The following is a 25,599-nucleotide window of genomic DNA, read 5'->3' on the forward strand; positions in this document are numbered from 1 at the left end:
AACTTTGTTTTTCAACTAAAATACAATTTTAGTCTAGCAAATGATCTTAGATTTGAGTGTGTTCTAGTCCTATTTGCTCAGAAGAACACCTAGTTTTTTATCATATTTTTTCCCAATTTTTTACAAATATTTTTGAATTTTTAAATTTGAAAACGGAAAATGACGAAAAATACCGGAATTCCATTTCCCGGCTACTAGCGGAAACGGAAAATTTTCCGGTTTTCCGGCGGTTTTCCGCCGGAAAGTTGAACCCTGCCGATAACACGGCTAGGGGTGAAAGCGGAGCAGGGGAAGGGGCGGCGTCCCCGTAAGCAGTCGCGGCGGATTCACTCGCCTCCCTATCCGTATTCTCCACGACCTGGGAATATGATTTTAAATAGTGGGCTAAGGAGTTTAGCGGCTGGACTCAAAAAAACAGCTAATAGCGGGCTAAATGAAGCTATAGCGGACTATAGTGGCTAAATTACATATGAGTTCAAATAGCGGTACCATGCCTCAAATAGCTATAGCGGGTTATAGCGGAAGCTATAGCGGGAGATTTAAAACCTTGCCTGGGAACCGGCTGCAGCCCTAGCCGCATGCAGCTCCGGCGGCTGCGGTGGCGCGGTCGAGCATGAGGTGGGTGCGGTGCCGACCGTGCCCGAACGGGTGCGGAGGCGCCGAAGGGGAGGAGACGAGGGAGCATAGTCAGCACCCGCCGTGGCGGAGACGCTAGGTTCGCTCTCCGGCTTCTCCACTGCGCGGGGTGTCGCGAGGCCTGGGCCGAAGACCATGCCCACGCCGTCGCCGGTAGCCGGGTTGAGGAAGGCGCGCGAGGCGAGGTCGACGCCACCCCTGCGTCCGCGGCGGAATTTGGTGAGGACGAGCGACCAGACATCATCCGGGTCAGCAGGAGTCGCGCACGCGTCGAAGGCAGCCGCTGCGCTCGTCGTCTGCTGGTCTGACGGCTGCCGGGGGGCGGCGGCGTCGCGGCGAGGGAGGATGACGCGTCGCCAAGGGACCCCGTCTCCGAATCGGTTGGCGAGTTTTACTTCAAAAAAAAGAAGAATCGGTTGGCGAGCGATCAAGGCATGGAGGAGGGGCCGCTTTATCATCCCCCTCCCCCGTCGTGGCGGAGTCGCCAGGCTCGCTCGTCGGCTTCTCCATGGCGACCGCGCCCGCCGCCCGCCACGTGCTGGTCCTTGGGCTGCGGCGGATCGGCAGCCGGGTAATGGAGAGGCGGAGCAGGGAGGGGGCGGCAGGCTTCGTCTTCGTGGCAGTGTCTGCAACCGCCTCCCTCTGCCTCGAGCTCAGCTCCGTTCGAATTTCAGTTACGTGGCCCCATCCCCCTCTTCTGGAATATCTAGTTCTCGGGGTTCTCTACTAGGCCTGAACCTGAATGGCACATAAACCAGCCGTCTGTAGTATTCTACCATACCATCCCCCACAGGTTCAGTCAAAATTTGGCCAAAATGCTTCAAGTTGAAAAATGTGTTAAGCACAAAACTATCCAAATAATATTGCCAGGGTTGAAGCTTTTTCAGACATTTTAGATCATGAGGTCCAAGGAACCTCTTGTCATGAATACATCGATACTCGATATGGTGGCAATACACTGCAGGATCCTCTGAGGACTGGGCCCTAGGGAGGGGGCTCATAGCATGATTGGCGTAGGTCGACGGCGTTAACTCAATCTGCGACCGTAAAAATATTTTCATAATAACCGCACCCCCACACAACAGAATAGCATAGGTACCTATTCTGAACAGATGATTTTCAAGCAGGCAAATGATCATTGATCAATACATGGAAACCATTCCTTGGTCTCTTGTTCATTTAAATTCACGCACTGTATCTAGTTTCAACTCACACGAAGCCAGCAGAAAACGAGGGCGACCAAAGGCTCCACATGTATCTTGCACCTGCTCTGCTGCTCATCGCCAGTTCCCAGCTACTCTTGACTGAATACCAGCATGGCCGTTGCTACATAGCATCCTCACAGTTTCATGTAAATAAGTTTCACACAAACATTTAAAAACTACAGCTATTGAGTGCCTGAACTTGATACAAGAACGGTGCAAAGATGCTGCTCCGTTTCTCTTATTGCAGAATACTATGCGAGTAACAGAAGCACAGCACAATTTATTGCCTAATGAATCTAAGAATGTTCAACAAGCTACAACATAAATAAGCATCCATATAATAGTACAAGGTCGACGCAGGAAGCCGCTGCTAACTACTGGAACGATTGCACCTGCAATGTCAAGTTGCTAGGGTTAGCGAAATCGCACAAAGCTTGTAAAGTAGAATGATTACTCATCAGAATCAGTTGAATAATGCAACAGTAGTACTAGCACCTCTCACAGCTTACAGTCATTTTTAATACTTCATCATATAATAAAATAATGCAATTGAGTTAGATGTATTCAGTGTGCTGAGTCTTACAAGGTCACTATTTCTTATGCAAGCTCAAGAACAAGTGCTGACGCTCCACCTCCACCATTGCAGACACCAGCAATACCGATCTTGCCACCCTTCTCCCTAAGGACCTGTTAAAAAGAAACAAAGGACTATGAGGAATGAGGTGATGCCCCAAAATGGTGACTAAAGAAGATACCCAAGGTTTTTCTTTTAAAAAAAAGAGAGAAACAATTATCATCAGTTTAGATATGCAGGTTTATCTAGGATCACAATTGAAGATATTTTCACACTTTGAAAAATCACTAACAGAAGTACAGAACCCACTAGCAGCAGTGAAGATGATTTACCTTTTCATGGCAAACCCTATGACATGCTCAAGTATTTGACAGAATTCATAATTACTTACATATCTACTTCTAGTTTTCTACTAGAAAAACGTTCCAGATCTTTAAACGAAAGGGATTGTAACCAGAAGATCAGAAAAATTAGCATCGTAAGATAAAACTTACTCCAATAAGGGTGACCAAAATACGAGCACCACTGCACCCAAGAGGATGGCCTAAAGATACAGCTCCTCCATGAACATTAATCTTTTCCTGCAAGCACATTGTTGTTAATTCATATATTATTATATGCTGCCAAATGTTTTTGAAGAATTATATGCTATTAAATGTTGCTACTGCATAGCAAATAAAAAACTAACCAGGGTGTATTTTCTAAAAAAGATGTTTTAAAAAGAAATGGTAGTTTGATATATGTGTCACTTACGGAAGGAATCCCGAGAAGCTTTTGATTTGCAAGCGCAACAGCCTGTATTGAGAAGTAAAAAGAGATATTGTTACCAAAAAAATAAGTAAACAGTAAAAGAAACTCCCAATACATACCGAAAAGGCTTCATTAATCTCATAAAAATCAACATGAGATGACTCTAGTCCAGCATTTGCAATAGCCTTTGGTATGGCAAGTGCAGGGGTGGTTGTAAAAAGCTCTGGAGCCTGTATAAGCAACATTCATAGTTGAAAAGCTAGTATTTTAGAATACGAATGTCAGGTATTGATAAAATTTGATATCTAAAATAGTAACACTCAATATTAATATCACAATGATACATCTAGAAGAGTACTCTACTCTTAAATGAGATAACTGTTACTAATATCTTACTTGAGCTGCATCTGCATATCCTTTGATCCTTGCAAGGACTTGCAGGCCAAGCTCTTCAGCCTTCTGCCCACTCACCAAGACTAATGCAGCAGCACCATCACTGATCCATGTAAAACAAATTAGATGTGACTGATTACATAAGCCTACATAAGCAAACAGTTGGCAGCACTCTTGACAGTACCAGTCAATGAAAAAAATACGATGCAAAGTGTGGTGAAAAAGTGTCCAAGACAACCAAGAAGAAATTATAGAGGTAGGTTAATTTTCCTTGATTGAATGGGAATAAGGCATTACAAAGACATTTTTACTTTCTTATGCGATATAAATCACTTATACCAATTTATGTTACAATCCTAAAGAAATTAGTTACAACTTAGAGCATAACAAGCAGTCAAACATAAATAGGAGAAGCAATTTGTAAGTACAAACAGAAGTTGAATATGTCATGCACATGACAGCAACAAAAAAAAACAAAAACAAAATGCATGCATGATATAATAAAAGAATTAATTGTTAACAATGAAATATTTTGTTTCTCAGACCTTTCAGAAAAAATTAGCATATTGCAGAAAACTTAAACATTTCAGAAATAAAATAAACGTCAAGCAGTTATACCTTATACTAGAAGCGTTTCCAGCTGTAACAGTGCCACCATTCTCCTTGAAACTTGGGCGGAGTTTCTTCAGTTTTACGGGGTCAAACTAAGAGACAAAGAAATAACACAAGATAAGTGAAACTGTCATGTGCATTGACCTTACATTAACTGTTTGGAAAGCTCTTTATGTAAGGAGGCCCATTGTACTCCTGGGAAGCAATAATTATGATAAAAGTGCATGCCAGTAATTACCTTGTTCAGAACCAACTACAATTTTATTTCGTTCATAAAAACTTTGTTACATGAGAAATTTACCTTGTCCAGGCTTTCATCTTTCTCAATAAGTACTGGTGGTTTTCCCCTCCCAACAGGAACTTCAATCTGGTTGACAAAACATTGAGCATAAGAAAAAACAAATCAAGCATATAATGTCTGGATCCAAGAAAGAGAGAAAATCACCGGAACAATCTCCCATGCAAAAGCACCACTGTCACGAGCAGCAATTCCACGCTCGTTGCTTTGGATAGCAAAAGCATCCTATGCAAGGAAAAAAAGGTAAAATCAAATTTGCCAGTAATGGCAAATATATTTATTGCAATAGAGGAAAATACATTGCATCAGATACAAGAAGATTCCTAGGAAACTGATACAGGAAAATAATTGAAAACAAAAATGAAAATGGTTGCAAGAAAATATTTGAGGTATAGAAAGGTAATGTTGTGTAATGAAGAGCAGCTCCTAAGAGATTAAATCTATATTGCTTCAACAAGGATACAAATAGTATTCATTGTAGTATGACACCTCTACTTTCATCTAAAGAAGCAAGCAAATGAAAGGTTCATCTACAGATCCAGAGCATCACATTAGCCCAACCTAGCAATCATAAGAAAATCCTAATAGAAAATCCATTCCTCCTAAAAGGGTCCAAACTAGAAGTTCATCATAAGATACTGGGAATGCTAATGCAGATCCAGACCACTCAGGATGATAACCAAGATAAAGAAAGAAGATGTTTAAACTGACGGCAATTGAAAACAAATCAGGGCACTCTCAAAAGAATTGTTTTATTGACCATTATTGAATACCACCACTTTATGTGTTGACAAATATAGAAATAAAATTATAGCACTATTATCCGTAGTAAGAGACCTGATCTTCTCTTGTGAGGGCATGATTGTCAGCACAAAGCTCGGCACACATTCCCATGGCACAATCACCATATACGTCCCAAAGGCCATCCTTAAGCATGCCATCGACAAGTGTGTCATGTCCGAAACGAGACCCTTTCCTGCATTTGTAATCAGCAAGCTTATCAGATTATTGCAGTTGAAATCCATTTTAACCAAGAACATACTATAATTTCAAAATAAAACATGTGTCTTTGTTAATTGCCTTGCCGATAGAGAATGGGCATATCAATACAAACTAGTGCCGAAAATGCAACACAAATAAGTAAACATGCATGTACCCACCAAATAACCTAAGCATGTGCTTCAGTTATGCAGCACGCCAGCACGATATTGGATGTATCAAAACAGTGCTTTTCATACCTAGCTTCAGCAATGTACTTTGGGGCATTGGACATGCTTTCCATGCCACCTGCCACAACAATATCATTGATACCCAGTTGAATTGACTGTGCTGCAAACATAGTAGCTGCACAGAGGAAAGAAAAGCAAGAGCATGTCAGATAAAATGTCTCGCTTCTGTAAATTGTGAGCTGGACAAATGAATTAGGTTCAAACCTTTCATGCCAGATGCACAGACTTTGTTAACAGTGGTACAGACAACAGTGTTTGGTATCCCTGCACCCAGAGCAGCTTGCCTTGCAGGAGCTTGTCCCAAATTAGCACTCAAGACGTTTCCAAAGTAGACCTCCTGCACAACGGCTGGATCCACGTTTGCTCTTTTCAGAGCAGCTAATTGGCCCAACCAATGGTCATGTCAGTGTTAGTGGGGGCAAAACAAATATTTGCATCTTGTACAGATTTGGTGTACATGCAGAGAAGATGTGTGTATCACCTTGAATTGCTATAGACCCAAGTTTGGTTGCAGGCAAGGAAGACAAGGCACCAAGGAAACCACCCATAGGGGTGCGTGCAACCCCAACAACACATACATCTGTGAGCAAGGAAGATAAATTTAGTGATAGCAGAACATAGCAAAACCATCTAAAATACACCTCTCTCCCAATATATCCACAATAATTTTTAAATCAAGCTTATGCCTCCCGTCATCAATTGGTACAAACAAATGTGGAAAGCAAATACCACACTACAGTTGGCATTATATATTTATATTATAGTAAAACAAAAATAATTACTGGAGCTGCTACAACCAAGTACATGGGTAGCACTTTCCTTTCAAAAAAAAAGGGGCTACATGTATAGCACTCCCTTCTGCGCAGCCCGCAGCCCGAGAAGGGGGGAAACAGAACTTGTGCCAACATGACCAAATTTTGCAGTGAAATCAGAAGTTCCTATCCTAGTATCAACAAACCAATGGATGCCATCAAGCGAACAGATTTTGGGAACACAAGGATAAGAGCATGAGCATGGATCGGAGCACTCAGAAGTCCCCCATGGCAACAGACAGGCACTACATAATAAACCGAAAATTTCGGCCCAACAGAGCGAAGGCCGCCTCCCAACATGCCAGATCGCTAGAACTATAATGGCGTGCTCATCGAGTCATTGTCCAAGATCTCCCGTGCGGCCTTTGAAGTCTGCTTGTTCAGATGGGTGTGGGGGGGGGGGGGCGACAAATAATACCTCTGGGGGTGATGCCGTTGGAAGCCATGGCCGCGCCGCCGGTCCGAACTGCCTAACCAACCGACCTGCAGTCGGATCAGATCCCAAAATAAACAGCTGAGATTAGGGGTCGGGGTTGCTCGATTTCGCACGGCAGGAGGAAGGGGGGGCGGGCATACCTTGGGGGCAGGGGGGTTGCTCGTCGCCGGGGAAGAGCTGGCGAGCCCAGTCGTCGCCGCAAAGGAAGAGAAGTGGAGTGGAGGAGGAGGAGATCCCCAGTGAAGTGGAGTGGCGAGGGCGATCTGCCGGGCGTACGGCTTCGAATAATAGCCGGATTCGAATCTCACGTGCTTTGGTTTTAACGAAAAACCGCTAGGCTGGTTTTCCACCGGTTCGATGCGACTAATTGCGGCCATTTGTGGAGACCGGGCTGGCTGGGACGGTTTAGTTCGATATCAACTTTTTTTTAATAGGAGTTCGATATCAACTTAATGTGGGTCTGCATCTATAAACACTTGCCGTGTACTCCTCCCACCTACAGTATTTGAAGTAGTAACCAACGTCAAAAAAAATTGTGATCTGATCTGAGTAGTAATTTGTTGATGGTTGTGCTGTCAGAATTAAAGTGGTGTCTTTGTCGCCTGAGTTAGTATCTTATTTTTACGCTTTACTTTATCATCTTAACAACCATGCTATGCGACTATGAGAGTTAGCAAAAGACAAAGGATGAGAAGATATCTCATCTATGTGACCATGGGACCAGCAATGGTGGTTGGTTTGGCCTCAATGAGCCTGTTCGGCTAGTCTAATGAACAGTGCTTGATTGGTTTATTACGACTTATTCTCTCCCACATAATACTATTTATTCTACCAGCCGAACAGGCTCAATGGCCTTGCGAGAGCTCCAATACTCGGCTGGTTTATTACGATTTATTTTCTTCCACAGAATACTATTTATTCTACCAGTTAGGCTCAATAGTCTTGCGAGAGCTCGTTGCTCGGATCTGGTAGCCGAGTGCAGGAGGAGGGCATCGCTGTACTGCAGCCCGAGTGCCCGAATCAGTTTTGGAGCTCAGCTGTCAGATTTGTTTTATTTTTTTCAACTTTTACAAAGGAAGCACAACAAGAAAAAAGAATTGATCAGATTAAGTTGGATTCGAAAAACAAAAACTGAAAAACATCAACAATACTATGATGTTAGTATACATCATGGTCTTTATTCAGTTGCCATTACATTAACAGGAGTAGGTGGGAGCTCGTCTACCTAGTCAATTGAAATAAATGGAACCTTTGGCGTCTTCTTCCAATTGACTGCCATGAGCTACATCTTTTATCACTACACGTGATCCACGTGGGGGAATGAGAAGGGCAAAAAAAAACAACCAAGCGCCGCTGCGGCCTAGCGCGTGCGGGCTGCCAGGCGCGGTGCTGTTGCGCCGGCGGCATCTATCGCCGCTCGTCTCCGTGAGCATTGGGCCCGATTGAATACGGCCAAAGCTCCTTTACTTGTTTGCTCTCCGCCCTTTTTCTTTTGTGACTAGTGGAGTTGCACGTACCTGTGGTACATGTTTAAAAATAACATGACATTAAAAATTGATACAACTAAAATCTACTAAAAGAATTAATTTCTACTAAAACAACTAAATTATTTTTTTATTAAAAATATAACAATCAACTCCATTCTAAATCTAATCTAATCTAGGTTCTCGTAAAAAGTTTCTTCAGTTTTGATTTCTTGAAGATTCTCACAATATCTTATGTACTCATACACATATTTCAATGCAGATTTATAGCCATCAGTACCCAAACATGGTACTTCATAGACCTTCTTTATCTCTTCAGCTCGAGCGACAACTGTACATTTGATGCCAACACGCAAAATATGGCATGTACATATGCCAACTCTGACATTTATAATAGAAAATCAAAACTGTTGATGGCGTAACATATATTTGTTATCTACGTTATTAGACCCTAAGCGATTGCAATGCTTCTGACTGTCGTATGTGTTTGTGATGTCACCGAGAGGAGGATGACCGTTCAATGTACGGGACACAGCCATGCATTTAAATCGTATCAGAATAGTCTGGAAAATTATTTCCCTATCGAGTAAGATAAACTCTTTTGAACTTTTAAAAGAATATGAGTCGACAAATTTGCTAGGCTACAGTGTACCAGACCTAAGCTTGTAGTGCTTTTTTTTTGTGTGACTAGAGCTTGTAGTGCGTTGTACAGATCAGAAATCAACAGATTCATTTAGTGCTCTAAGCAATTATAATATGTGCTTGATAATAATAAGGATACAAAATGAAATATTGAAATACCTGTTTCATATAATCATCCTTGTGTGTTGTCCCAGAAAAAATAGATTTATATCTAGCACTAAGAATTCATATGTTTTCTTTTTCATCTCGCTGTTGTCATCCATTAGAGGTACCACAAGGGTCAGCTCCCTATAAATGTCACGTACAAATGCACAGATCCTCTTTGCATATTCAACTTTGCCATCAGATATCCGGCCTATCGCTAGCCTCATTTTAGTTCTCCTGCCAGCAACCTAACACATGGTAAATGCAAAAAACAGTTAGTAGGCTTCAAATGGGAAAGGGGCAGGGGGTTTAGCAGAGTTGGATTACACATATATAAGTGTAAGTGGAGGTGCACGTGCCACAGACACGTGTTTAAAAAAAATTATTTAAAAATAATTAGATTGGATCAAATGACTGCATAGAGTTATGAATATTTATTAATTTCATAGCAATCGAATCTAATCTAATATAAACTAATAAATGAACTCATACCACCGCATAGAGTTATGAAAATTAGGTAGTAGATTAATGGTGCATAAATAAATCTAAATTAATTAAATGATAAAAAGTTATATAGCAACTTCCATTACGAACTCATACCACCGCATAGAGTGATGATTTGATGCACTTCTATCACGATTTACAAGCACTCCAGTGACCATCAAGAAGTTGCCAAGTTCAACATCAATAAATTTTGCACCCATATTTTTGTCGAAGTCCTCGCAACAGTATGTCAAAATCCAATACGACTTTAAAAAAATTACATAAATAATAAAATTCAAAATTCACCTAAAATTAAAAGAATACCCGCCTTGAGTCCATAAGGCATATCTCCCTAGTGCAGTATGGATGCAATGAACACCTCGGCCTCACTGGACAAACTGAAGCAACAACAGAGATCAAGAATACTTGTAATCCATGCAGCTTTTGCAAGGGCATCATCCAGGTCTAGAAAAAATATGCTAGTAACCATCTTCTTCTTCTTTCTTCTAATTATTACTACCAAGAATTTTGGAGCTGCAAGGACTGTCCTTGCACTATGTGTGACACATGAAAGAGATTTCATGTATATTAAACAAACCAATAAGATCATGACTTCTGTAAAAGCAAAGTATGATGACTATGCATTTTAGTTGGAGAAAAAACTTAGTTAGAGAACAATGAACAAACTTAGTCCTTTGGAGGCGACGCGAGCGTCCTGAACAAACTTAGTTGGAGAATAATGAGCTTACAGAGCTTAGAGCATGCACTACAAAAGAAAATAAATATTAAGAAATGTTATTTAACCAAAGATGGCACCTAAATATTAAATGATGATATTCTAGAAAAACATAAATGATAGTCTTGAAAAAAATTAGTTGTCTTGCGCTTATCTGATATAGTATTTTCTTCCAGCGTTAAGAGGAGACTGATTTTAGGCAAACAAAGTGGAAGTAAGCGCAAAACACAAAGAAGGAGTACGGATGAGGTGCAAGAAAGAAGTAAATTTGTCTGTTCGAATTGACTAATACCTCTCCAGGGCTTCTGTCCTAGGCTTGTTGCAGCGCCACCTTGAGCTTGAACGACCATAAGGACTGAGGTACAATAGTCATGTTTATATCAGTATCAAGCACTTTGATTGAACATGAAGGGTTAAGGACTGATCTTCTGGGAGGCTAGCGGCTATGGCGATCCCCTAGGAGGCCAGTCAGCCTCTCCGATATGACTGCAAGGCAGTGGCCACACATACAAAGAATGCGAAGATGACGAGAATCAACTTACCAGCAGGAAGAGGATGGGGTGTGAGGTGACGCCGTCCGAGCCCCCCACGGGATTTGCCCCGTGGAGCGCGAGCCTAACAGACTTGGGCGGCAGCTTATTGCTCATACCAATCCACATAAGGAAGACCATAGAGCAAAAGGGTCAGATTACACGTTCCTATAGATCACAAACTAATGAAAATTTAAGCAACATGGATAGAACTAATACCATGAAATTACAAAATCTTCAGAAAAAATAATTTGTTTCAGAAAGCTAATTCTTTCAACATGAGGGTTTTATTACATAGGATTTCATTTAGCTTTATGCTAAAGAACTGAACTTACCTAATGGCCTTGTTCGGATCGCTGGCTGTTGCTGGCTGGGAGCTGAACCAGCTGGAAATCACTGTAGCTGTTGTCCAACAGTGGCTTTAATGCATGATCCATTAGCACAAACAATTACAAATAGCAGTAATTGAACGACAAAATGAACATATTCTTCAATCATTCTCACATAAGACATTTTATTATTAGAGTAAAATGCACTGTGGTCCTTAAACTAGTTGACATGTTCTGTTTAGGTCCATGAACTTTGAAAGTACATTTTTAGGTCCACAATCAATTCAAGTGTGTCACTTGAGGTCCAAAACACCTCTTACCGCGTTGACCGCCTACGTGGACCGCCACGTAGATCCAACGTGGACCGTATATTTGCAAATCACCCCCTTTCCTACACTTTGTTCCCCCAGGGGCGCGGGGCGGGGCGCGGAGATCCGAGCCTGAGCTTCGACCATGGCCTCCGCCGCGCGCGAGGGAGGAGGCCCCACCGGAGCCCGAGGGAGGAAGAGGGACGAGGCCGGCGGAGCTCGACAAGGGACGAGGCCGCAGCCGGCGAGGGAAGAGGGGCCCGCCTACGGCAGTTCCTCCCCGCCTCCTCCCATGCCCGGATGCCGCTGGACGGCCGCCCCGCCGTCCTCATCCACGCGCGCGAGCTCCGTGCCCGGCGTAGAGCTGCGGCCATGGCGTCCGCGTCCGCCGCCGCCGTGGCTGCCACCCTTGACGCACACCGCGCGCACGGCGCCGCCGCGCACGTGAGCATGAGCTCCGCGTGCCCGACGTCGACACCGCTGGAGCAGGGGAAGGGCGAGCCGCCGTCGCCTCCGCCCCGCCCGTGGCGCTCCGGCCGGCCGCCCGTGCGCGCACCTCTGCGGCCTGCCTCGCCGCCGCTTGGCCTGCCACGCGCTCCGCCTGCCGTCGCGCTTGGCCACCGCGTGCTCCGCCCGTCATCGCACTTGGCCCGCCGAGGCCGCTCCTCTCCGCCGCGCCGCACCGCGGTCGGCCAGCCGCGGCCGCTCCTCTCCGCTGCGCCGCACCGCGGTCGGCCCGCCGCGGCCGCTCCTCTCCGCACGGCCGGCGCGGTAGGGAGGCCGGATCTCGCGCGGCCTCCACCATTGCGGCCATGGTCTCCACCGTCGTGGCCGAGCTTGCCGGCATGGAGAAGAGGGAGGGAGGCGATGGGGAGGGAGGAGGGTAGCCGGCCGCCATGGCGCGTTCACCTCGCGCTCGCCGGCCGCCATGGCGCGCGCGCAGGCCGCCGAGCCGCAAGGAGGGTCCGCCGTCCGTGCCGGCCGCCCGCTCGCCCGTCGTCGCGGAGCCTCGCTGCCCTGCGCTGGGAGGGGAGCGGAGCCGCCGGGGGGCAGGGGCGGCGCCGCTGGAGGACGGCCGCAGGCCGGAACAGGGGAGGGGCGGGTGGGAGAGAGAGAGGAGGCTGGGAGTGAGGAGAGAGATTGGGGAGGGAGGGAGAAAGTGTATGAAAGGGGTGATTTGCAAATATACGGTCCACGTAGGCGGTCAATGCGGTAAGAGGTGTTTTGGACCTCAAGTGACACACTTGAATAGATTGTGGACCTAAAAATGCAGTTTCAAAGTTCATGGACCTAAACAGAACAAGTCAACTAGTTTAAGGACCCCAGTGCATTTTACTCTTATTATTATAATTGAAACTGTACTTCTCCTGAAAACAAGACTGCTGGCTGAACATAAACAATGATACTGAGAGTAATTGTCATATTTGATTCTGAGTGTGGCTGTAGAAGGCTAGGTATTAATTATAGCGGGTATTATCCATATTTTTAAACAGTAAACTTGAGTGTTAGCTAAGAAACCATTAAAAAGGCATGCAATGAAAGATATTAAATTAATGCTCATAGTTACAAATTAATACTGTCACAAAATCTTTTTCTTTTCACCTTTTCCTTTTTAGCTTATGTGATGTTCCATCATCTAATTACTAAATTGGTAGCCATTGCAATTAACACTGAAACTACTCTGCCATCTGACAGCAATCTACAGTTATCTGAAAGCTCTTCTACTGCAAGGTGCATACCGATTTACATTTCAGGGATTGAATGATATTAGCCACTAAAAGGATCTAGACAGGCAACAGATTATCAATGGATAAACTAAATATATTTTAGCAAGCATGTACAAAAAAATAATTTAAATTAGCAAAGGAAGAGAGATCGAATAAACATAAAGAAGGGAATACATTTTCAGTCGTGCTTATATAGAGCTTCTTTTGCAAAAGAGCATGATGATATTATCCTCAGCGACTCTTGTTAATTTGAAGGCAGTCAACAACCAATTTTTTAGAGGAAAAGTTTGTAGTAAATAATATTATCTTGACATGAGAACAATGTAAAATTATAAATTAACCTGGTTTTCCTATAACTTCTGAATAATGTCAATTTAAGGATGAGGTAAATAGACGACACGTGTAAGAAATAACATTGAGCGGCTATCTAGATTCATACTAATAAAATGATTGGGGCACCGGCCATGAGTTAAATAGGATCATAGACACAATTTTTAGGTAGTACATACTGGAAAACTTGCTTTTAAACAAGGGGCTGGCTAAATTACGACCAGCCGTAATTTAGCCCTGCAGTACGGCCGCTTCACTTTTGGAAAGGAGACAAACACATCATGCTCAGATTTCCTTTTTTGGTAAAACTCTGCGCTTTCTGACAGAATACTGTATGATGCGCACAACAAAAAACACATAATAAATATACAGAACTCATTTTACTCTCTGATAAGCAATTCTTTGAAAAAACACTAAGCAAATTAAATCATATACAAACACATTTTAACCCATCTAATAAATATAAAGACCTCATTTTTACTCTCCGATAAGCAATTCTTTGAAAAGCACTAAGCAAATTAGATAATATACAAATGCATTTTAACCCATCTAAATTGCCGACACTATTGTACTGATCAAATTAAAAGATTAGAGCTATTACAACTGCTACCAAGCTAGTCTCATGAATCAAAATCGAGGTTGCATTGAGCTACAACCAAACTACTGTCGATTACAATCTGATGAACTGAGGGCCACCAAACACCATGCTCAAGAGTTCACCAAACACCAAGCTCAAGAGCATGTTATAGTGCTGATTCCATGAGGAAACTTCCAGGCAGAAAAAAGGCACATCAGGTTTCAGGTCCAAACATTGTTTTGTATGGCTGAAACGAATAGCAAGTGCAGTTAGTATTAGGACTAAAATATCAGGAATGCTGAATACCTCAGGTAACAAACATTATTTGTTCTATATAACCTAATTCATGCTCTTGTTTTTGCTAATACACAAACACATTATTTTCTAAATTTCTGGTCATAATATTACCTAATTCGAACCATATTATTGCCTAAAACAATTACATAATTTGCCTTACTAGAACAACATTATTACCAATGAAGTACATATTTATTGCAAGAAATGTACTTAGCTTGCTCTCACTGCATATGCACTTGTTTACTTGAGTTGGTTTATATGCACATCATATCTTCTTCATGCATTGTACTTAACTCACCTGCATGATACTTGGGGACCTGCAATGTAAAAACCAAAAAATAGAGAAATTAGAGAAGAAAGAATGTTGTAAAAGTTGCCCAACGATTTGCATTGTATTTCCTTGACCATTGATTTGCCTGTTGAACAGTACATCATTGTTAGATGATTCATATTTAGTTGCTTTTGTTGCTCTCATGTAGCTGCTGCTGTCTAATCAGATTTGTGACTTGTTGAATGATTGCGCAGGGGATATAGAAGATTGAAAATGGATTTAATCGAGCTCCCACCAGAATTTGGTTATGATTTCCTAGATGGATAAGATGCAAATCCACCCTATTTACACTCAGAAATAGTTGGAGATGGAGCAATACATGATATTTTTTGATGTAGTTTCTGGTGGCAACAATTTAGCTAATATCAGTAAATAATCTAGTTGAAAGCACCCTAGGATATGCAGTCAAAATGATGATAACACACAAGGTTTAGCAATTGTAGAAGAGATTTGGTCAACAACTCTACTGTCGTACACTGGGCAAAACACCTAAGCTGCTTGCATGTAACTTAAAAAATGCTAAAGCATGAAACATAAACTGCTTTAGCTAGTTTAGCATAAGCTCCTATCTAAAACCACAAAAGTGCTTAGCTGGTAAGATTAATTTGCATAATGATTTAGCATAAGTTGTATACATGAAAATCCAAATAACTAGTAGAAATACCTGAAAAATGCTATAATCATAATGCAAAAAAATGCTAAAGTAAAATGAATAAGTTACTTGATGATTCAGTGATAGTTGCCAACAGAATGAATCTGAGAGGGTATATTGCCTACTGATTACTGATTATCTAACAAAATGAATCCTCTAGCTATTAGTTCAGTTGCACCACTGATTTTATGTAAGCAAGCTGTGGCACCAAAACAACAAAGCACAAAATTAATAAGTAGAAATGGTAGAGCTCCACATAGTCGCGCGAGCTCCATCGCCGGAGCTCGCCGCTCCTCATGGTGCGGAGGCGCTAGATCCAGCGAGGAAGGTGGGGGCTTAAGGGCGTGGAGGCCTTGACAACATTGTCGAGCTCACTGGCAAGCCTGGAAAGGCTCTCAATGCCTAACCCCAAGTGCAGCTAGGCGAGCGCCTAGCAGCGCCTTTTTGAACATTGCTTGTCATTGTAACCAGGGTATGGTTATTTGAATAGCATTAACCAGGTTCTCAAGTGAATCACGAATGTGTTGTCTGCACTTTGCAGCTATACATAATTAAAAAAGATATACTATGTGGTTTACATAGGCAATACATATCTAAATGATTTTAAAAAAATTGCAGCTGTTAAATCACTGCTAGAATCTAGCAGAAATAACCGTTCAGCTAAACAATTTCACGGGTAAAAAAGCTAAACAAAAAGAACAACAGAGCATTCAGTTATCTAGCTCTTGCTTTGGTTATCATTCAGTTAAGCTACTCATTTCTTCAGGTGAAAAAAAGGCATGTCTAAAAATCAACACACTAGCTCTTAAGCTCCTGAACTTAGTTATCTATCCTCTACTGTATTTAATGAAACAAGAATATACAATGGTACTATATCTAGAGGTCCCTTTTCTTTGCAGTCATCTAGGTACTACAGTTCAAAAAAGCTCTTCGCACTGTACTTGTAGTTCTGGACTTAAGAAAAATGATTTGAGAAGCTTCCATCATGTCGATTGACTGACCGAAGCCAAAAAAAAATCTAGCAACTAGGTATGATGTTCTTTATACTGAATCTAGCAACTAGGTATGAATTCTCCCCACCCCCTACTGCCATTTGCAAAATACATGGGTCTCATTGCAGAATCATGCATACAAACATAGAAAAAAAATGAGGTCATCCAAGAAACAGTATGTGTTCATTCATCAATAAATTTGCACCCCCTCCCCCACACCCCCAATTTCCCTACACCAATTTCCCTGTGCATGACTTGAGACCTCCGTGAGTGAGATCTGCTCGTCCAAATTAAATTCGCATGAATGAAGCATGCCAAATAAGGCTAACAGACAAAGCAATTAGGTTTTCTCACGGTGCATCCGAGAGAACAGTCGCACTAAAATAACGAATTGAAGATGATGCATCTCAAGTTCTCAACTCAACTAGCCTTACCTGAGCGACAGCTACGGCGGGGCCGCAACCAGCAAGGGCACCGATGCCCGGGGAGGGAGTTGGCCCGATCTGCTATGGGAAGGTGACGATGACGCCCGAAGGTCGGGAAGGAGGAGGGAGGAGTGCGCCGTAGCAGCAACTGAGGATCCGAGATCTGCAGCTTCCAGTGCCCTCTCCCAAGATCAACGGATCAAATCGCTGGATTCCGGAAGCGCATGCAAATGACTTCTGCCAAAACAAAAGGTGAAAACGAAATCAAAATTGGCGAGAAAAATGTCTGCATGCAAGGGGATTCATCTCACCTTGGTTTGGTTCTGCGATTCCCCTCCCCCGCTTCAATCCCACAGGTGCCTCCTTTGCCTCCCTCTCCAAACCCGCGTGGATCCAGAAAATTAGAAATGGTGCGGTGGATGCGAGACGAGAGAGAAACCGTAGAGAGAGAGAAACCCTAGAGAGAGAGTGGGGGCAGGAATGAACGAGAAGGCGCGTGTTCTGTCTTTCTGAAACGTGGGACCAGTAGGTAGCACCCTCCGCCATTTAATGCAGTTGGAACGGTGGATGGAAAGCGGCCGCGTGAATGGACGAAAATACGGCCGTCCGTAACAGAGTCATTACCTTTAAACAAACATTGTGACGTGCAATATATCTAGTTTACTATTGAACTAAATGAGCAAAACAACGAAGTTTGTTCATCTGAACGTGCATCGTGCTTATAAACTAAAACAGATGAAGCAAACATATGCAAAATCTCACTAAGGCAATACTGTGAACACCTTGCGTGCTTAATGAAGTCCAGCAAAGCATAATAGTAACATTGGCACCTGCAGCCTTGTGAAGACGACCATATGGCATCACTGTAGGGTTTGGGATCTCCTCTTGTATAAATATTCCTTTGGGCCTCTCTCATTATATACATCCAGTTCATTTTCTCCTCTTCATCCTACACTGTAACAGTTATATCTTCAAGCGGAAGACGTTGATCCATCGGGACCAGCGGCGAGCCGTGGTCACATCCGGCGCCTTGGTCGCACACCGCGGTCGCGTCAAACGCCTTGGATGCCGTGCAAGTCCTAGATCGCCGTGGTCGAGCCCGGCGCTGGCGGTGGCAAGGATGGTGACGACCAGGACCGCCGGTGCTGCCGGCTAGTAATCCTCGCTGGACAGGGCTGGAAGACACACATCATCGTGTTGAAATTTTATTAAAATAATAACTGGGCAAACTGCAAGCATCAGTTTCAATATGTACACGTACGAATAGCTAGCTAGTTAAGATCATCACATGGATCATATACCTCACTGCAGACTCGTAGTGTGCCTTGTTGCTGCGGCTGTTCGGAGAGCAATCCGGCAGGGGTGTCGGAGGGGTTCGCTAGGCTTCGAGTGCTGTCGGCATCGGAGGCAGCCGCGTCGTTGGAGGGGGTGCCGTCGGCAGGATGCAAGGCGCAGCAACCTCGGACGACGGCTCCTGGTGGCGGCGCTCGGGAGAGGGGGCGATGTGCAGGGAGGTTTGAGGGCCGTTGGCGTCGGAGGTAGCCGCGTCGAGAGCCATCGTCGGACGGGGTGCGGCGTGTCGTCGGAGGGGGCGCCGTCGGCTGGACGCAAGGCGCTCAGATGACGACTCCTGGTTGCGGCGATGTGCAGGGAGCCGACGATGGAAATGGCTGTCCAGGAGGAAGCCTACGTCAAGGATGGAAACGTTAGTCATCAAACATGGAAACATGAGGACGCTTAGGTGATTGATGGAAACGTGAGCCAAACATGGAAACATTAGTGCGGCTAAGTGATTTCCATATGAAAACATTAGTCATCAAACATGTTTAGGTGATTGATGGAAACGTGAGTCAAACATGGAAACATTAGCATGGCTAGGTGATTTCCATCCAAAAAACTGGTGCGTGAGGGAGCCAATTGGCATGAGGGTACGCGTGGGTGGGTAAACAAAGGCGCGGTAACAAAAAAATTTGAATTTGGACAGAAACATTTTCCTTGATGATGTTTTTCAGTGGCGAATCTAGCAAACACATCTAGAGGGGGCTCATCTCCCTTCTCATCTTCTTCCTCCCCTTCTTTTCTTCTTCTTCTCCCCTTCTTCTTCATAATTTCTTCCTAAAAATGAAGAGGGGCTTAGGGGGGTATCCATTGATGTTGGGGAGGTGGGGGGCTTGATCCCCCCTAGCCCCCCCCCCCCTTTTGGATCCGCCCCTGGTGTTTTTGCCTCTCACCTAATTTGGTCAAGCATTAAGCTCTTTCATGTGGGTCTAAAAAAGGTATTTTGTGAGAGGGGTGGGTGGGTTAGAGTGGGTGAAAATTGTATTCAATTCTTTCATCCTTTATAGTATAGATTTACTATAATCCTTCCTCTAACCTAAGCAAGGTCGATTATTCCCTCAGTTGTAAAAAATCTGGGGTCCTGCTAGTTTATTTGAGCTGTACTCATAGTTGGAGCGAGCTACTGGATCATCAGATATAAATCTGCATTGATGCGTCAACTAATTTGCTCCTCTTTTCTAGCTGGGAACCCTTTCATCTTATTAACAATGTTGCTGGCTGATCGATTTAGGTGTCATTATTCTTGAGACAGGAACGGCTGCTGTGGACGTTATTAATTACTTGGAGAGGAACACGTACAATCATAGAGCAGGAAACTGGAATGAAATTAGCCTAAGCCTTCTTGACGAGATGAACTATAGCTAGGTGATGCGGCCTATCAAAATTAGGTGTGCCATTGCCTACACGCGTAGAAAGCGTTTGGTGCCAACTGTTAACATCAGCGCTGTATGTAGCATATATGTATGTACACGATAATGTAACTCGTCGTCGCTTGTATTGTATATACGTAAGCGATGTCTACGTAGCATACACGCTAATATATACAAGCTAATTAGTTTTATAATTAGCTCATATTTATTCCTTCTAATTGGAACCTAAAGACATGAACTAAATTTTAGTTAGAGCAGGTATTATAAGGCCACCTAAGCAGGCTGTATGAGGTGCCACATCACATTAAATACTGAGGTGGAGGAGAGAAGAGGAGGAAGAGAAGAAGCGGGTTCGAAGCTTGCATCTAGATGAGACACAGATTCCAAGGTACCTTGTGAGAGGATGAGGTGAGCAATATATTAACGATGGAGTTCATATCAATAATGAACCATTATACAAGTTGGTTGTTTGGTGGGTTGTAAGTGACGTGGCATTAGTATAAAATCGACTAAATTATAAGCTTTGCTCTAACAGGTCCAAACACCCCCTTAATCAAGCAGGATGGCTGTAATTTATGATGTTAATTATATTCATAAGTTGCAGCGCCGGCCGTTAGAGTGGGTAAAAGGTTAGTTGAGCATACTATATATAACTAGGAGTAGTCTGCAGCCCCCAAATCTGGTAGGAAACAGCCCCCAAATCTGGTAGGAAACGACTATATATAACTAGGAGTATATAATTAAGCACCCGGTGATTGAGGTTGCTAAAAGCAGCCAAGTAGCCCGACCAACCAAGGGAGCTTAATTAGTTTAATTGCAGGTGGCTAACCACCAATTTGGTTGGCTGGAACTTAACATACTCCAAAGATTTTATTGGAGCTGATTCTTTCAAACAAACCTTTCTTGACCGATTGCTACAGTGTAATCTTGGGCGCTTGCACGATCACAATATATGTTAATTTGGCCGTCAAGAACAAGTATGCATGCATACATGGCAAGTATATTGCTATATGTCAGCGATTCATAGGTTGTTTCATACAGATCCATGTATGATTTTTGATGACATGGAATATCCATGTAGAACTTTTAATGACGTGGAGGAGATAGGCAGAGGAGAGAGAACAGGATGATTGTTTGGTGAAACAACCGCCTCATAGCACAGTAGAATCAGTGGGTGCTAGCACCCTAACTCCAGTAAACTTTTAGAATCCCTGCACAGTAACAATTTCACGGTAAATAAGTGCAATCCAAGTTGAAAAAAACACAAATTCAGAGAGAAAGATAGTTAACAGGCTGGGCAGATCCTAGAGCCTCTAGAGCCACTATTAATTTTGTTAATTTGCATGAGATTGACGATCTAAAGGAGCAAATAATTGCACCGGAACGCAAGAGGATCGATTTACATCAAGAAATTAAGTGTTAAATTGCTATAACTTATCTGCATATGGCATCCATCGCTTGTAGGATACCTACACTCAGACGATCAACCCTATAGTACAAGTGCACTAGCACAACTATTTATTGATTATTCTCTCGTGTGAAATATTCATCTCTATAGATTTTACTCCTATTACAAGATTTTTTATTACTTAAATCCTCAGTAAAGGGTCAAAATGAGGGTTTCTTCCAAAACCGACTCACCAATGAAAACCAAAGAATTTAGCTTCACTTTGCTTCTATTTCATATTTGTCTCTATCTGTAAAATGATTTTCACTTTCCAGTGCTTCAACTTGCGTAAAAGATATGAAGGCGGAGTCAATACCTCCCTAGTAGGACATCAAGTAGTCGAGCCAACTTACCCTAACTGGACACTGCCCAGGACCTACTCTCTCGACCACGTCCATGCATCTAGGCCCCACGGGTCATACGCCACACTGTGTCCACACAGGACCCACGTGTCATGCGCACCATGCCTGCACATCTGACCTGTATACGCCTATGACACAGCAAGACCCTAGGAATGATGCTAGGAAATATAGCGCAAAAGATTTCTACCGAAACAAGTTGAGAGCAAACCAAAGTTGCAAGTCCCAGAGAAAAACCGGAACTTTCGAGAATTTGAAACCAGAACTTCATGTTTTTGCCCAGGAGCACCAACAAAAATTCAGAAACTATCACTACTACAATAATCTTAACAGAGGCGGTTAGGTTTCATTTTCAGAGGCGGACGGGAGCAACCGCCTCTAAGCTATCGCATGTGTAAATCAAGCATTTTCAGAGGCGGTTATAAAGGCCCGCCTCTGTTAATAAAATAGAAAAACAAAAAAAGAGCTCGGCGAGCCCATCTGGGCCGCGCCACCGCCCACCGCTAGCCACGGCGGCCGCCGTCGCCGTGCACCACGATCGCCGCCGCCACTGCGACCCGCCGCCGCACGCCCCCTCGGGAAAGGCCGGATCCGGCCCCTGCTCGGTGGATCCAAGCGCCGCCGTCGAGCGCGGTCGCCGTCGCCGCCGAGATGGCCGCCCCATATGGACTACCCAGTCTATATACATTGTGAAGACAACAATAACTATGGACTATTGGCACAAAAGCTGCTCATATGGACTACTTGATCCATATACATTGTGCTTGCTCAGAGCAGGGTCAGGACGGGGATGGCTGGGAGTCTGAGAGCGAGGGAGGGAGGGAGGGAGGGAGGGAGAGAGAGAGAGAGAGAGAGAGATGTTAGGGTTTGACTGGGGTATGGATTTTTTAATGGGCTCGGCCCATTAACTGAGGCGGTCACGTTACATATGACCGCTCTGTAAATCGATTTACTGAGGCGGTTTCCGTAACCGCTTCAGTTAATAAAAAATGACCGTCTCTGTTAATGATGGACATTAACAGAGGTGGTTATTTTTTGTGCCCGCCTCAGAGGCCTTTTTAAAGTACCTCACTTAATCCATAATTGTAGTAGTGTATAGCAAATGACCTCCGAAAACAATGAAATTTGAAGCAGAGGTTTCCCTAGCCATCATGAGTGTATTCCCAAGAGTTTCCCTAAAAGTACCACTTTTAAATGGGTAAGTATCAAAAAATTTAGTATGCATACAATTAGCTTCGTGTAGGTTCTTTTATAATATATATTGTGAGACACAGACCATGTTTGTTCGACCCCCTCGTGAAAATTTCCTGGTTCCGCTATGATCATAGGCTAAAATCAAGGGCTACAAGTAGTTGCTATCATGCTACTTATAATATCCATTCTTTTCATTCCACAAAATTTGGTTTCTTTTCGGTTACTGTTTCTCAGGAACTGGTTTTCAGTTAATTGAGAGAACCGAGACAGACAGACATTTAGCCCATTAACACATTGATCCCAACAGAGCACCGGACGACAAACCTAACCTCCGACCACACAATCCCACCTCTCCCAGACTCCCACTCTAAATCTCAGCTGATCCCGACTCGTCCCCTATCCATCCCACGCAACGCGCATCCCGCCGCCAGCCCATCCACCCCCACAGCTCGCCCCCGGCTCGCGTAGTCCTGCCGCCGTCCAGCTCCCGGCGCTTACCACTGGCTAGAGCTCGAGGGTCGCCGACCCCAGCCACCCACGCCCAGTGCCGACCCCTAGAGGAGCTCGCAACGGCAGATCTAGTGGTGGAGGAGGCAGAGGACGACGCTCTCGGGCGCTTGCACCTCCTCTCTCCCCTTGATATTGATAAAGTTTGATCTTGCTGCTTGCTGAGCTGGAGACTCCAAATACATACTGCAGTCTATACACTTTTTTATTACAGCAAAAGCAATCATAGATGCTTTTTTTGGTACTCCAAAGTCTGAACTTCTTCCGTGAAAGGTAGAGAGGCATACTCGAAAAGCAGAGCTGCGTGAGGAGTTGCACAAGCTAGAAATCATGAGAGCGCGCGTGCAGTGCAGGTGCAGCCGGCAACGGTAGGAAATTTTGAGCGGCGATGAGGTTAGCATGCGTAGCGTAGCTATGGAAGGGAGGGAAAGATTACACGAAAGCTCAAAGCTTTTGCCGCTTAAACCAAGGAAAAGGGAGCGAGTCAGCGAGATGTGTATGTGGAGATGAGCGAGGGGCTCGGAGAGCAAAATAAAATGAAAATGATGCCATTGCGCGCAAAGGCTGCAACGGCAACTTTGCTTCCCGCTTTTCCTGTACACCTTCTTTATCACCAGCACGCCACGTCCCAAAACTGCTACATTCACACGGCGCATTTTCCTCATACTCATACTCCATCTATGGGCATCCACATTTGCATCAAATTCTATTCTTGGAAGCTATCTGTATTTGAGTAACATATCGAGAATATTAAATCTATATTGTAGCTATCTAACTAGGGCCTTGTTTAGATGCGAAAATTTTTTGGTGTAAAGTACTGTAGCACTTTCGTTTATATTTTGGTAATTATTGTCCCACCATGGATTAATTAGGGTCAAAAGATTCGTCTCGCAAATTATAGTCAAACTGTGTAATTAGTTATTTTGTTTAACTACATCTAATACTTCATGCATGCGTTCAAAGATTCGATGTGACGGAGAATCTTGTAAATTTTTGAAATTTTGAGTGCATCTAAATAAGGCGTAGACTGGCCTCTTTGTTCTCATAAAAATGTACTAGGTGGCAAACAATGCAAGCATTGAAAATTCTATGCACACACAGTAAAAGTAACTAGGCATATAGTCTGCACATTTGCGCAACTAGTATTGAAAATTCAAAAATTTACATGTCGTTGTATCCTTACTTAAAAATTATACTATTTTTACCATACATCACCTTGCTTATTGTTGGTTAAAATAATTCAAATATGATCTACCTATAATAATAATTTGATTTGTTGAGCTTTAATAATATTATGCATATAATTATTCTTATTTTTTCATTTTATTTTGATTGATTATTGTTAGCTTTAGTTTTTATTAATAGTATATGCTTGTAACTGATACATAGCTAAGTAATATTTTATATTTAATTTTTCATAATAGCATTGGTGGGTAATTTTTAATTAGGTACAAAAATATTTTTGGCTAATTTTTATCATAATGGCAGTGGTGGGTAATTTTTATTTTTCTATTTTCTTCGATTAACGTGGGAATTTCTAGGCCTTGAGAGCGAACATGGAAGCTCTGTTTGTTGGCCAAATAATAAGATAATAGATACATTTTTAAGACAAAAGACAATATTGAGTTTTACTATGACAATGCGTGTGCCTTGGCATCCTCATCAATAATTATTCAATGGCAGTAGCTAAGTTGTAAGATTCAGTTAGGTAATGTGCATCCTCTTCATTCAGGATGTTATCCCATTTCCTGGAGGGTATCTTACCTTGTTCCTCATGAGCATCACACTTTCAATCAATTAGTAAATGACTATACATACAATCTAGCTAACTGCAAGATAGAACATTAACACGTATTTGATTGCGTAATCTCATGGGATCTAAGTTTAAAAATGAAACTAAACTTGGAATCAACGACAAGAGATAAAACTAAGCTAGCCTTAACCTCCAGGATAGGGATTTGTAGTCCAAGGAAGTTGGTTTAATTAATGATAGATGATTCACCTCAATGTACGTGTACATACACTAAAGTTCTAATTGGATAAAATCAAATTACTATAATCTAATCTTGGTGAAGTAAAAGAGCATCGTTTTTTTAATATTCCAACAACAAACTAGAGTTGTTTCTGTTATTTCTTTGTGATCACAACTTTGTCATCACAAAACACCCTTTCTTCCACATGGCATTTATTTTCAGTTAATGCTTCTTATGATAGTGAACAAGCAACTAAATTTCATTATAATTAGGAGGACATGATATATCCAACATTAGAATCTAGTACAATCCCAACTTATGAGCAATCACAGTCATCATAATTCACACCTATGTACCCACCCTTGGTGGTACACTTGCGATGCCACCTAGCAAATATCGCCACATAAACAAACTCCTCACAGCTCGCACCTACATAACATGCTCCCGGTCCGCTTCCTCCGGCCAATACGCCAACCCAA

The 25,599-nt window shown here is 43.1% G+C and overlaps 1 protein-coding gene and 1 long non-coding RNA gene across 2 annotated transcripts; both read right to left on the bottom strand.

The window, feature by feature from the left end:
- Nucleotides 1–1,736: 1,736 nt before the first annotated feature.
- On the bottom strand, nt 1,737–7,248 carry LOC120663769 (acetyl-CoA acetyltransferase, cytosolic 1-like). Its single transcript, XM_039942669.1, has 15 exons — nt 7,086–7,248; nt 6,928–6,992; nt 6,179–6,277; nt 5,902–6,075; nt 5,707–5,812; nt 5,306–5,444; nt 4,616–4,693; nt 4,472–4,537; nt 4,177–4,262; nt 3,562–3,661; nt 3,285–3,395; nt 3,169–3,210; nt 2,910–2,996; nt 2,425–2,528; nt 1,737–2,233 (listed from the first exon to the last, which is right to left on the bottom strand). The coding sequence occupies exons 2-14, from the start codon at nt 6,953–6,955 to the stop codon at nt 2,439–2,441; spliced, it is 1,206 nt and encodes a 401-aa protein (XP_039798603.1). The 5' UTR covers nt 6,956–6,992; nt 7,086–7,248; the 3' UTR covers nt 1,737–2,233; nt 2,425–2,438.
- Nucleotides 7,249–8,077: 829 nt separating this feature from the next.
- On the bottom strand, nt 8,078–11,505 carry LOC120663770. Its single transcript, XR_005670618.1, has 4 exons — nt 10,977–11,505; nt 10,727–10,789; nt 9,231–9,463; nt 8,078–8,462 (listed from the first exon to the last, which is right to left on the bottom strand). It is a non-coding gene; the product is annotated as an uncharacterized LOC120663770 (long non-coding RNA).
- Between the last annotated feature and the right edge of the window lie 14,094 nt (nt 11,506–25,599).

This window comes from Panicum virgatum, chromosome 3N (assembly GCF_016808335.1).
Source record: "Panicum virgatum strain AP13 chromosome 3N, P.virgatum_v5, whole genome shotgun sequence".
NCBI lineage: Eukaryota > Viridiplantae > Streptophyta > Magnoliopsida > Poales > Poaceae > Panicum > Panicum virgatum.